Raw genomic sequence first — 12078 nt, 5'->3', positions numbered from 1 at the left:
ATGACTAAATAAACAGACACCCCTCTCTTATTTGCAGATAGAGAACACCAATATATCATCATAAAGCAAAGCAAAGTGTGGCCATATCGTGAGCCACAGTAGCCTCACTTACAGACATTCCTTTTATTAGAGCAAATGAGTTTCAGTTTATTTGGTCCAAGAGGTTAAAGTGACTTGCAAAGGAAATTTGTCTTTTTATTTTACATTTACTCAATAACTTTTTTATGGTAGAATCTGGGTTGCAACATGCATGTTTTCAGCACCAGTAAGTCTGTCTGTATCATTCAAAAATAAAAGAAATCCAAAGCCACATCATTTACCTCTATGATGCCTTCTTTGTGACAAATTCAGTGATAAGAAACCACAGATACCCCATTGGCTTTGATTTTCAGGAAATAAAATAACAAAAATAAAGGTCAGTGTAAGAGTGCGGTACAATTTTAATTAGGACTTATTTTGTGTGTTTGTTTTACATTCTGCAGGTAGTGTAAGAATTTTACATTTACAGCTTCAAAAAAATATAATTTTTAGCTATCTGTGACAGAATATTTTGTTTATATGGCATAGTTCCAATATCATGTAACTTTACTCTGTTTTGAAATGGAAAAAAAGTAGTTTTTGCAATAAATTCCATAGTAAAAGTAGTAAAAGTACCCAGCTGCATTAACATTAATAGGATATTTAGAGTCTTTGGTGACATATTTAGGAGTCATTGTATGTATAATTTCTGTTTATTTGTTTTAAAGATAACAATGACAAAAACAAAGAAAGTAATACCAGAGTTAAAAGTAAGGATCCTCAATGAATTGTCTAATTGTTTATTTTTGTTTACTCACAAACTAATCTTTATCGATCAAAATACAAGCCAAGTACTTAATCAAAAAATGAACTTGTTAATTTTTTGTTTTATATTTTTTTACTATGGAAAAGTTCTGTCCAGCATCCACCTGTGTAGGCTGAACTTATATTTTTTGATTAAATTCAATTAGCTTTAATAAACTATGCTTTGCCAACAATTGTATGCTTTTACAACCTGTATGGCTTGAAAATGTACCTTAACACAGAAAAACATTTTTTCCTTAAATACTAAAGAAAATTAAAGCGACATATATTAAAAATACATTTGTGTCTATTAAATGTTTTCAAGACATTTTTTTTCTATCTGGGCAACTTTTCAAAATCAAAAACACATTGTGGATTATGTTTTAAAAATTATAAAAAAGGAACATAAAGCAAATGCCATAATTTCTGCCTGAAATCTAAAATCTCAACTTGTGGAACCTTTGTTTCAGAAAGAGGCTCAGTAGTGGTTTTTTTTTTTTTTTTGTTTATGAGTATTGGTGTAAGGGAAATTTTTCACATTAGATCAGCAGATATCCCGTAATGCTCCAGACCTCTCCCCCCTCAACACTCACTGTCCAATCAGAAAGGAAAGGAGGGTGTGTGGCACTTTATAAGAGATGAGGCCCAGGTGCTGAAGCATCATGCAGGTAAACACTCTGATTCTCATGTCGCAGCTCTTCACTGCCTGAGGATATCATTTTATAGCACCAGAAGCAAGACTTAACTAAGGTACAGGCGCACTTTTGTTAGTTTTCTTTTATTCATTTTTGTCTTTAACTGTCATATTCCATCCTATTAAATCTTAGAGAAGTGTGCGTGAAAGCATTTTTCACTTCCTTTTTATGTTTTTTGTTCACATTCTGCTGTCTAATAAGAGTTTTGTTTCTCTCTTTTCTAGATTGTCTTTAAAGGATGTTGACAGAGTTTGAGACGGTTAGTTTCATTTCACCTGTTATGTTTATATTTGTACTGCTGTGAGAGTCACGTAAAGTGTTATCGGATTTGATCTTTCTCACTGAGGGATATTTCTGGGAGCCACACACCGGTGGTGCCTGAATGTTATCTATGCAGATGAAAACAAACTCTTGCATAAATTTGCCAGTCAAACTAAAATACGCATCATCCCAGTGTTGGTAACTGGCTCTCTTCCAGGATACAAACATTTGCAGGACACAGCATGTATGAAGTTGAAATATACACAACTTTAAATTTCATCATAATATTTTTGTAATTATATTATTTTTAGGATCTCTTTTATCTAAAAAGAAGAGCATATGTGAAGATTATTAAATAACAGAAAATGTGACTTCATTTAAAATGAATGAGATAGTAACAATAGGTTTCATACAAATAACATATAAAGGCTGTTATTACCTCAGGCTAAAACTGTCAAGTGATAGACAACACATGTCATGCAGAGTGTTGTTGGAAACCTGATGTCTGAAAGTTTCCTCCTGCTATGTAAATTTAAGATGCCTTACGTGACTGAGGTGAAGCTGGGTGGTTGCCGAGGTTCTTGGAGTGGGGCGACCCCCTCGTCCTATGCAGAGGTGGACCTGGAGGTCATCGAGGAGTACCTGCAGGAGCATTCGCTCGAGGTCCAGCCTGCCCACACACCAGCAACATCCACTACAGCTAACATGGGCCACCAGACGCACGCTAACTCCCACCGGGACGCCAGGATCATAGGTTGGCTGAATATTGACAGCATAAGTAGAACATAATAGAATGTTTTTAGTAATTTCTGCTTGACTGACCCTTGTGTCTGACTCTTCTTAGAGAACAGTTGGGCAGGTCAGCATCCATACCAGTGGCGTTATGAAGACCAAACACCACATCCAGTCTGGCCAAGTCCACCAAACAATCAATGGGTGAGTACAAAGAGTTTGACATCTAAGGAAATTTTATACATCTATGTGTGGGAAAAAGCTGAACTTTATCAGTTTCAGATCATTCTTCATCTGGATTGATTTGTACTTTTTATTTATTTTGTCCAGGAACACATAACATACTCCTACGAAGCTCCTGTATACATTGATTCAGATTCGCAATCTAGCAGTTCCCAGTATCAGGATTACCAAGATTCACCATCACCACCCTCCGACAGAGGGGAGAGAAAGGACAGAAGATTGCCTTTGGCACCATTATCAGGTAATTTCTAATGAGCATCTCAGGACATAAGCGTGTGACAGAGCATCTTTTTCCACCTATATGCGCACAATGTGGTGAGGTCAAACCAATTTTTCTCTGCTTCCTCTTCAATAGGAAAGAGGAAGGAGCGCCTGTTCCAGTTCCTGTTTGAGATGCTTGAGACACCATCTATGAGGAGCTGCATCTGGTGGGTCCAATCCTCCTCTGGAACCTTTCAGTTCTCCTCTCAGAACAAGGAGAGCCTTGCACAGTTATGGGGTCGCAGGAAGGGGAACCGCAAGACTATGACCTACCAGAAGATGGCACGGGCACTGAGGAACTACTCACGGACAGGCGAGATTCACAAGGTGAAGAGGAAGCTTACCTACCGCTTTGATGAGAAGACGCTGAGAGGCTTACAAGGAGATTCCAAATTAGAGTAGTGTGACGAAGAGCGAACTTCAGAAAGTCAAGGGACTGACCTGACATTTGATTTGCGTAGATTCTTACTTAAAGGTATTTTAAATGACAAATGAATACTAAGTATTCAAAAGGCCAGAGCATGAACTACTGCCGGTTGGAGCTTTTTGCAGATACAGCAGTGGAGTTTGAAAGAAGGCTGAACAAGAAATGATGAAAGTCAATTTCAGGCTGTGTATGAGAGGTCAGCTGGCAATCACCAAGTAAATCTATAAGATTATGAGATATTATCTACTTTATAAGTAGAATTCAATTCCGTCTGTTTATAAAAGTTGTTTTTCTTTGTTTGTTTTTTTTTGTGATTCTGTGTTATATTCAGATTTTCAAAAGCACATGATAATTAGTCTGTGTACGCATGATCTGTTTGTCTCAAAATATCTTGTTTAACAGAAAATAAATCTAAAAATGAGAACAAATTAGAGTCTGAAGTAACCCTTTTTTAACGGTATACACAAATACACATCAAGAGCACACATTCAGATAAGCATAAATGTGCTTGAAGCAAGACCTCATAAACAGGCTTACTGTACACAGGCACACACAGATATCCCATCGTAGCCAAAATTGTATGCAAAGCAAGAATGCATTAGAAACCGCCACAGCAAACAGACCTGCTAATCAGTAACATCCAAAAGTCCCCCCATCAAAAAGAAAGATGCAAACATACCCACCAAGGCACACCCATACCGGCCACACTCATAAACACACACAAACTGAACAAGGTTAACTGATTGATATTTACTGTTACAAATTTGCCAAAAGCTCCCCAACTCAATTTATACATAGCAAACTCAGACAAAGTCCCATCTTCCATGTTTTTATTAGCTCAACCTTTGAGACCTTTGTTTTCATCTTACTTGCATGAATTTGCAAGTCAAACTAGTTCTTTGATACCATAAATGTTTTCAGATACAGCTTCAGATAGTTTTACATTTAATCAATAGTGGTAAAAACATTTGCTTGCTTTTTAAAACCAGTATTAAAATTTTTTGTCCCTCTGCTCTCTAAAGTGGACAGTATTTATTTATTAAATGCAGTACTTGAAAATCCTAATAAGAACTTCTGCAGTTCTAACCATAGGTTGGAAGTATCAGGCTTATAAAGTTAGTCAGTTCCAACTAATAGGTCAGATACTGTCATTGATGGGGCAGTTAAGGTAACAAGAAAGGATCCGTTAATTAAGGATCTGGTCAACGGTTAAGCCAAGGTTAAAGTTAGAAAAGCTTTTTGGATGTGAGGTTAAATGGGTTCAGAAAAATAATAAAAGTCCTCTTTATGACTCCTCTTGACTTTCTTCCTGATACATTACACAATGATTAAAATAACTGAGTGGGGGAAAAATATAATGGAACATTTCTGTTTGCAAAATTTCCCAGTTCTTAAATGTTGCCACAAATAAAACTATGTATAATGATATACCTTTGAAGCTACTTATAAAAAGTTTTCATAATAATCATTTGCAGGGTATGATCCAATGTGTTGGTGACCTTTCAGACATCAACAGCTAATTGTTTTGTATCAATCTAATTGATTTTTAATCCAAAAAACTTTAATGAGTTCAGAAAATGTTTACTATAGTCAAAACATTGGATCTTGGTATGACATAAAAACCCAGTATAACCAAATTAAGCTGTTCACAATGTATTGCTCTGCATATCAGAACTTCTGGCTTCTCTAAATGAGGTTCTAAAGTAGTGTGTGTAGAAAGAAAACATTTATTGAAACAAAATAAAGCGGAAGATTTTTATTTATTTATGATTTTATTACAGTGTTATTACAAGTAGCCATATTGGAAACAGAGGTCCAGAATCATGAGAAAACAATTACCTTCCCAACAAGACTTCTGCAATTTTTTTGTAATATCCAGCTTCATACTTAAGTTAAAATATCTTTAAAAGCAAGATATAAACATATAATTTCACAGTATCCCTCAACTCATTATGCAAAATTGATAAATGGTGACATTTAATTCTTGCCTATGATATCACAAGTTAAAAAAACAAACATTAGTGGGCATATTTAGGATAATTTTTCTGCTGAAAGACTGAATAATGACACTTTTTCTAACAGTTCATATTGCTACCCACTCTAAAAACTTAAGGTCCTTTAGAATTAAAATATGCCTATAGCATAAAAGGCCCTCCACCACTCTTAACAGTGGGAATAATATATTTTTTTTACATATTATTCCTTTGGAGTTACATCTCTAGTTCAGTCCCATGTGACCAAAGCATATAAATATAGTTAAAGTCTCAGTAGAGTTTGGAAAATATTGGATTTTAATAATTATAATGATACACTTAAAAAATATATACCATATTTTCTCGACCATAAGGCACACCGTACTAAAAGGCGCTGTCTCATTTATGTGTGCCATTACTATATTTAACACACACATAAGGCGCACCGGATTATAGGGCGCGGGTTTTATATACCGGTAAATATCCTCTACTACATTTAAATACCTCTACTGCGTATTTAAAAATAGAGCGGGAGCAAAACTGATATGTTTGTGCTTTATTCATGTATTTATTACAAAGTATTAATCAAACCTGGCTGGCCATGAGACAGACACATCGCTGATGACACAGAGCGCTGTGATCACTCCTCTGAAACAGTTTATTGACGCATAAATTAACTTAAAATGCAGAAACCTGCTGGCAGAATATGTTCGCTTTTATTATCCTGGTGCCTGCAGTTTAGATTATTTAGATGAAAAACACCTACCAGCCGCCGCTGTGAACCGCGAGGAGGCGACCCGGCCCAGAGGCTGCTGTTGAATGGGATTCCTACTGACAGTGGCACCGCTGTATGTGGGGGTCTGAGCGGCGCCGACAGAAATAATATTGGAAGACAGGATGGTAATCTGGATGAACTGACTGCATTGATGAAGTTTTCAGGTGGACTTTCTCACTTAAAAACATATTAAAACTACTTTATTCCCACTGATCACAGCAAATATAGCTGCAAGGCAAAGAAAGGATAGAGTAGCTCCGTCCAACGTGCGTCAGACACACTTTTGCACCGTGCAGCCAGAGCAGCAAAGCTGCTTTAGCCACGCGTCAGACCTAACTGGTACAAGCAGCAAAAATGAAGCAGCAGACGCGATTTTGCTGCTCCTGCTGCGTCCGGTGTGAAAGCAGCATTACTTGAACGGCCGCTTCACACTGATGTCGAGCGGTTGAAGTTCCTTTGTCAGACCTGCTAGAATAACAGCAAGCACACCGTTCATTTGTTTCACCATGTTTTGCACATCAGCTGTGAGATGGGCACGCATGGAGTCACAGATTAACAGCGATGGTGATGCGTGGAAAAAAACCACCTGGTCTTCTTACATACACCTCCCTCAGCCACTCTTTCATCATCTCCTCAATAAGGAGATGAGGAGTTCTGCATAAAGCACATACCTGTTCTTTTATACACTATCCACGCCCACACTTCCCCCTTTAACATTCTCATGGTGGTCTCAAATGTCCGCAGTAACAACACACATAGGGCGCACCACACTATAGGGCGCGCCGCACATTTTGAGGGGAAAAAAAGACGCTTATATGCGCCTTATAGTCGTGAAAATACGGTATATTGAAATTGGCCTTTGGTTTTTGTTTCAACTTGGAATTTACTGTCTCCTTTAATCCTAATTGCTGGAAAAGGTCAGTTATGAGACACATCAACCCTAAACCTAAAGGAAAAATAAAGTTATAAGGTTAAAATTAAAGGTTCTTAGACACTCCGTTCAACTCTAAAAGCAAGAATAACCTTTATGCTTCACCTACTAGAGAAGAATGTGGTGGTAAAAAATAAAATAGAATTTTACCAGTAAAAATAATCACAATTTAAAGTCAGTTTGAGCCACTGAGCCTGCCTATTCCTGTTTTGATCTGTTTGCCTGACCTGGCTAGGTACTCCTAAATGTTCTCTGGGACTGCAGCATCTGGGACACTCTGGGGGGATCCCGCTTCATCTTATTGGCAGCCCACCAGCTGGATCCTACCTCTTTCTCTGGGCATGGACTGAACTCTAAAACCAGGTTAGAAACTCACATTCATAATCTTTCACCATTAGATTTATGTGGTCAATAACCTGTGTTTCTCTCATGCAGAGGTTCCAGCCTTAGATAGGCGCTGCTACTTCGTTTGATTTTAATACATGCCTTTTGAGTTATCCCACTGTCTGTCTGGCCTTGACTTCTGAGTCTTCTGTTCTGTGTCATGACAAACATCTTTACCTCGGGTACAGGTAAATGTGGAGGGCTCTATAATGTAACTTGTTACTTGCAGCTACAGTAAAACTGCCATTTTCCAGTTCATGAAGACTTTTGTTCATGTTCAAGTGAAATTATAATTCTGATATGGTTCCTAGTGGAATTTATTTTAAAGGAAGAATGAATCTAAATTAGACATATCTGCCATAAACATTACAAGGTTTAAAAACATCTATAACAGACAAGTAAAAAATTGTATTAACATTGTAATTATTCGGCTCCTGTTAAATTGGTTTGTTAACTGTGTGTATTTGTTTAAAGCATTAATAGTTGGGAACATAGATCTAATTGCATTACTTTATGATCGAAAAGCTGTTAAGAGTGCAAACCAAGGAACTAGTAGTTCTCTCCTCTCAAGCTCCTGGGACATATCCATCAGAATTTAAGGAGAGGTTTTGACTTACTGATGAAATACAGATGGTGTCTCCATGGAGTGTCACTCAGCTTTTATGTGCGCACGCATGATCGTATATATAAAAGACCTCTGTTTATTGCCTTTCAGTCCTAATCACAATCTGAATAATACGGATGGATTATGCTGATTATTTCCTTCTTTTATTATAAACCTGTCTGTGCATGATTTACCTCTAAGGAAGTTATTTCCGTCAATCTGTAGTAATGGGTGATTGGGGATGGGTGACTTATACAGTGCTGGAAGTGCTGATTGCTGTGGCATGTTGCTTTGGGAATGTGCTGGTGGTGTGTGCCGTGGCTTTTGGCATCCAAGATTGCCTTCGGCGGCCAACTTTCTGCTTCTTGGTGTCCTTGGCTGTTGCTGACTTTTTGGTGGGTGCAGCTGCTGTGCCTTTAGCTGTGCTGTTAGACGGCCGGGTGAGTCTGACCTCCCACCAGTGCTTGCTCCTTAGCTGTGTTGTGCTTGTGCTGACTGAAGCATCCGTCCTCTCTCTGCTGGCTATTGCCATTGACCGATACTTGCGGCTACACATGCCTTTCAGGTAAAGGTGATGTCATTTCCCAAGCACGTTAATTATAAGTATAATTTTCTCCTACGTATTGCCTTTTATTTATTTTTTTCTCTTTTCAGATACAAAGCCATCGTCACCCAGAGGTGCACACTGTTAACCATGTCCGTCTGCTGGATTCTTTCCTTTCTGTTGGGTTTCACCCCTCTGTTGGGTTGGCACAATATCTCTGTTGGGGTTTATTCAACCAACACATCTTCTGCCTCTCCCAGCTACTCCCAATGCACCTTCCTCTCAGTTATCTCGCTGCCGTTTATGGTTTATTTCAATTTCTTTGGATGCATAATGGCTCCTCTGCTAGTTATGACATTTCTATACATCATCATCTTCTGGAGCCTGCACAAACGTCTAAAAAACTGTTGCCTTCAAGCACAGGCCTCGCTGCTTAGAGAGAAGAGGCTAGCCTGCTCACTTTCTCTGGTTCTGACATTATTTGCATGCTGCTGGATTCCTCTGCACTCAATGAACTGTCTTTTGCTCTTCATGGGACCTCAAGCGGTGACGCAGGGAACACTTTACACAGGCAAGTTATTGTTGATTTTAACTTCTTACACAGATGCTGACGTTTAAAAAAAAAAATTATTAGCTTACAACCCCTGGAAGAAATGAACATGAAGCATTTCTAATGTCACATTCATTACAGGCTCTTAATGTTTTGATTTTATTTCAGCTGTTGATTACATAACACACAACTTCAATAGTTTGTACAAAATATTATATTGGGTCAAGATATTTCAATTTATAGTGGTTTTTATCTTTTCCACGCTGGTTTAAAATTATTCAGGTGAAAACTCACATACATTTTACATGTATATACCTTATATTTACATTTTCTAAATGTCTTGTAACTTGTCAAGCACTGTCCTATACGCTCCAGATAGTGACCATGACCCGACTGATGGTAGATGGTCTCATTTCCAGCATAAAAAATATTTATTTGGCATAACTTAACACAGAGATAATGGAAAGGTCCAAGTAACTCGTTGAAGATCTATCAAGGAGTATATTTAAACAAGTTGTAAAAATCTTTTAGAGATATTTTTTATAACCATTATGACTATTTTCAAACTCTGACCACAAAAGTGAGAACATGGAATTGTCCAAATGGTCTATGTAGGCAGAAGCATTCCTAGTTCCTTTTAGTGGAACTAAGGGACCAAGCCCAGCTCCTGGAAAAAAAACAAAAAAAACAAAACAAAAAAACGCTTGAGACAATGCTACACTTGTCATGATACATTCAGACAGGATTGATTCTGCTGCAAACAGACTCTTCGGAGGAGCTGCTAAGCCACGGAAAGCCTTTCCATATAGCTCTCTATGCACTTTTCTTGAACTTATCTGAAGGCTAAATGATGTTTGAAGTCCTGTAGCAATTAAATCACCCGAAGGTGACCGCTAAGCACTCTGCTCGTCAGTTATGCAGCCTGTAGAAAGATGGCTAAGCTACCGTCATTTCCAATCTTAATACCGGCAGCTAATGTGGGAATATATAGGAGTGAAGAAAGTTCATGTTTGGACTTGTTGCAAATCTCTGATCCTATCTCAAGACCACAGTGGAATTCCTTTAGCTCCTGAGAGCAAGCCGTTCTTTCACAAATGTTTGTAGAAGCAGTCTGCACGTCTAAGTGATTTCAAACACCTATTAAACTATTAAAGCTGTGGATTGTTTTGTTGATGTACTGAGCAAAGAGAGTGAAGTTATGATGAAAGAGGATTTTTTTTTCAACAAAACCCTGAAAAAAACAACCAGACAATTAAAACTTGAACACAACTAAGAGGAGGATGATCGCCCAAAATTTCAGAACTGGCTTTGGGATGAACACAGTAGGGTGGCATTAAGGTGCCCAAAGCAGTGGCTCAAATTTACTGAAAGACTGCAGAATATGTTGGAGGCAAGGTAAAAAAAAAATAATGCAATCACTTTTGGCATTTATTTATTCATATTTAGTTACTTTAACACAAATTTTTATGTCCTGTCCTGCTAACATAAAACAATTATGTTAAAGTAACTAAATATGACTAAGTCAATGCCATAGACGGATGCATTATTTTTTCAGTGCATTATAGAAATCCAACAGATTTAAAGCCGTCCAAAGATTCAAGAACAAAGGTCAAATGAACAGCCACAATTATATTACAGGCTTGCTGGTGGAAAGGAAAAGCGCAGGATCAAGAAAAGAGCCTCACAGGAGTTAAACCAAATGTTATGAAGACTATAAAAATGTGTTTGGGTGTGTAATGATTACTTTGACCCTGTAAACACATTATGCTTTTAAATTGATACATAACAATATGCAACTTTAATATTGTTATATTTATAAGCAGCTACATTGTCTTTTTCAAGTGACAAATGCAGCATTAAATAAAATAAGAATTCATTTCCGCTACCATTTCAACAACAAATTGCAGGTTTTCCATCTTTCTGTAAACAAGCTGCTTTTTTCTTTTCTTTTTGCTTGTTTTTATCTCAGTCTTCCTTTCCACGTTATAACTGCATACATTTTTTTTCTCTTTCATCCTTTTTTATCTTCTGTATGTCTTAGAAATGTTATTTTCCATGTTTTTTTTTTTTTTTTGTGTCATGCGTCCCTTTAAGCTTCGTTCTTCCCATCTGTTTTTACCACAGTCACACAAAAATTTAAAAACAACAAAGGTATTTCAATTATATTATAGACCATGTATAATTTTTTTTAAGTGAATAATACAATTTATGGATAAAGAAAATCCTCCTTCAAGCTATGCTTTATTTTCTATGTTGTGTGACTGCAGATAACAATTATGACAGTAACAAATCAATCCTTCTCCAGGTATTCTCCTGTCTCATGCCAACTCAGCAGTTAACCCATTGGTCTACGCGTATCGCATCCCCAAGATCCAGAGGGCCTATGCTCAGACATGGAAGCGTCTCACACTAAAGCTGAACTGTTTCATTAGAAACAACCCAAATCAACAAACCACAGCAGGCCACTAATTAAAGTAATGAAACTTTGAGGTTTATGTAATGGATTTATTTTTTTCCAAAGCTTCACTCTGTCATTATAAAGCACTTATGAAATCGGATTTTGTTCAATTTAAAATAATAATGAAACATATCTGACTTCCTTAACAGTGTTTGATTTAATGAAGACTTTATTTTAGTAAGAGCAATTTATCAAAGCTCCACTAGAGGGCACCATAGATCCACAAACCTAACAGTTGCTAATCAGCTAGAATTAGAATTGCAGTGTGTTGTGCTTTTATGAAATATAACTTTAAGATACCTTACTTACTGTGATTTTTTTAACAAAAGATTTAAAGGATTTTAATGTTTTTATTGATATGTACATGTCTTTAAGCATTGAACATTTTCATGCAATAAAGCAATAAAGTAAATGCAAA

The 12078-nt window shown here is 37.1% G+C and overlaps 2 protein-coding genes across 2 annotated transcripts; both read left to right on the top strand.

Annotated features, from left to right (window-relative positions):
* Window positions 1–1489: 1489 nt before the first annotated feature.
* Window positions 1490–3859, top strand: LOC119784336 (transcription factor Spi-B). Its single transcript, XM_038286331.1, has 6 exons — window positions 1490–1572; window positions 1742–1776; window positions 2316–2532; window positions 2623–2714; window positions 2841–2994; window positions 3109–3859. The coding sequence occupies exons 2-6, from the start codon at window positions 1756–1758 to the stop codon at window positions 3414–3416; spliced, it is 792 nt and encodes a 263-aa protein (XP_038142259.1). The 5' UTR covers window positions 1490–1572; window positions 1742–1755; the 3' UTR covers window positions 3417–3859.
* Window positions 3860–8236: 4377 nt separating this feature from the next.
* LOC119784315 (adenosine receptor A1-like) lies at window positions 8237–12078 on the top strand. The gene is made up of 3 exons (XM_038286302.1): window positions 8237–8673; window positions 8763–9223; window positions 11508–12078. Exons 1-3 carry the CDS (start codon window positions 8336–8338, stop codon window positions 11669–11671), a joined length of 963 nt encoding a protein of 320 aa, XP_038142230.1. The 5' UTR covers window positions 8237–8335; the 3' UTR covers window positions 11672–12078.

Source organism: Cyprinodon tularosa, unplaced genomic scaffold, assembly GCF_016077235.1.
Source record: "Cyprinodon tularosa strain WSP-4 unplaced genomic scaffold, ASM1607723v1 ctg223, whole genome shotgun sequence".
NCBI classification, from domain to species: Eukaryota; Metazoa; Chordata; class Actinopteri; order Cyprinodontiformes; family Cyprinodontidae; genus Cyprinodon; species Cyprinodon tularosa.
The sequence above is the reverse complement of the archived record's forward strand: the minus strand, read 5'-3'. Positions and strand labels throughout refer to the sequence as shown.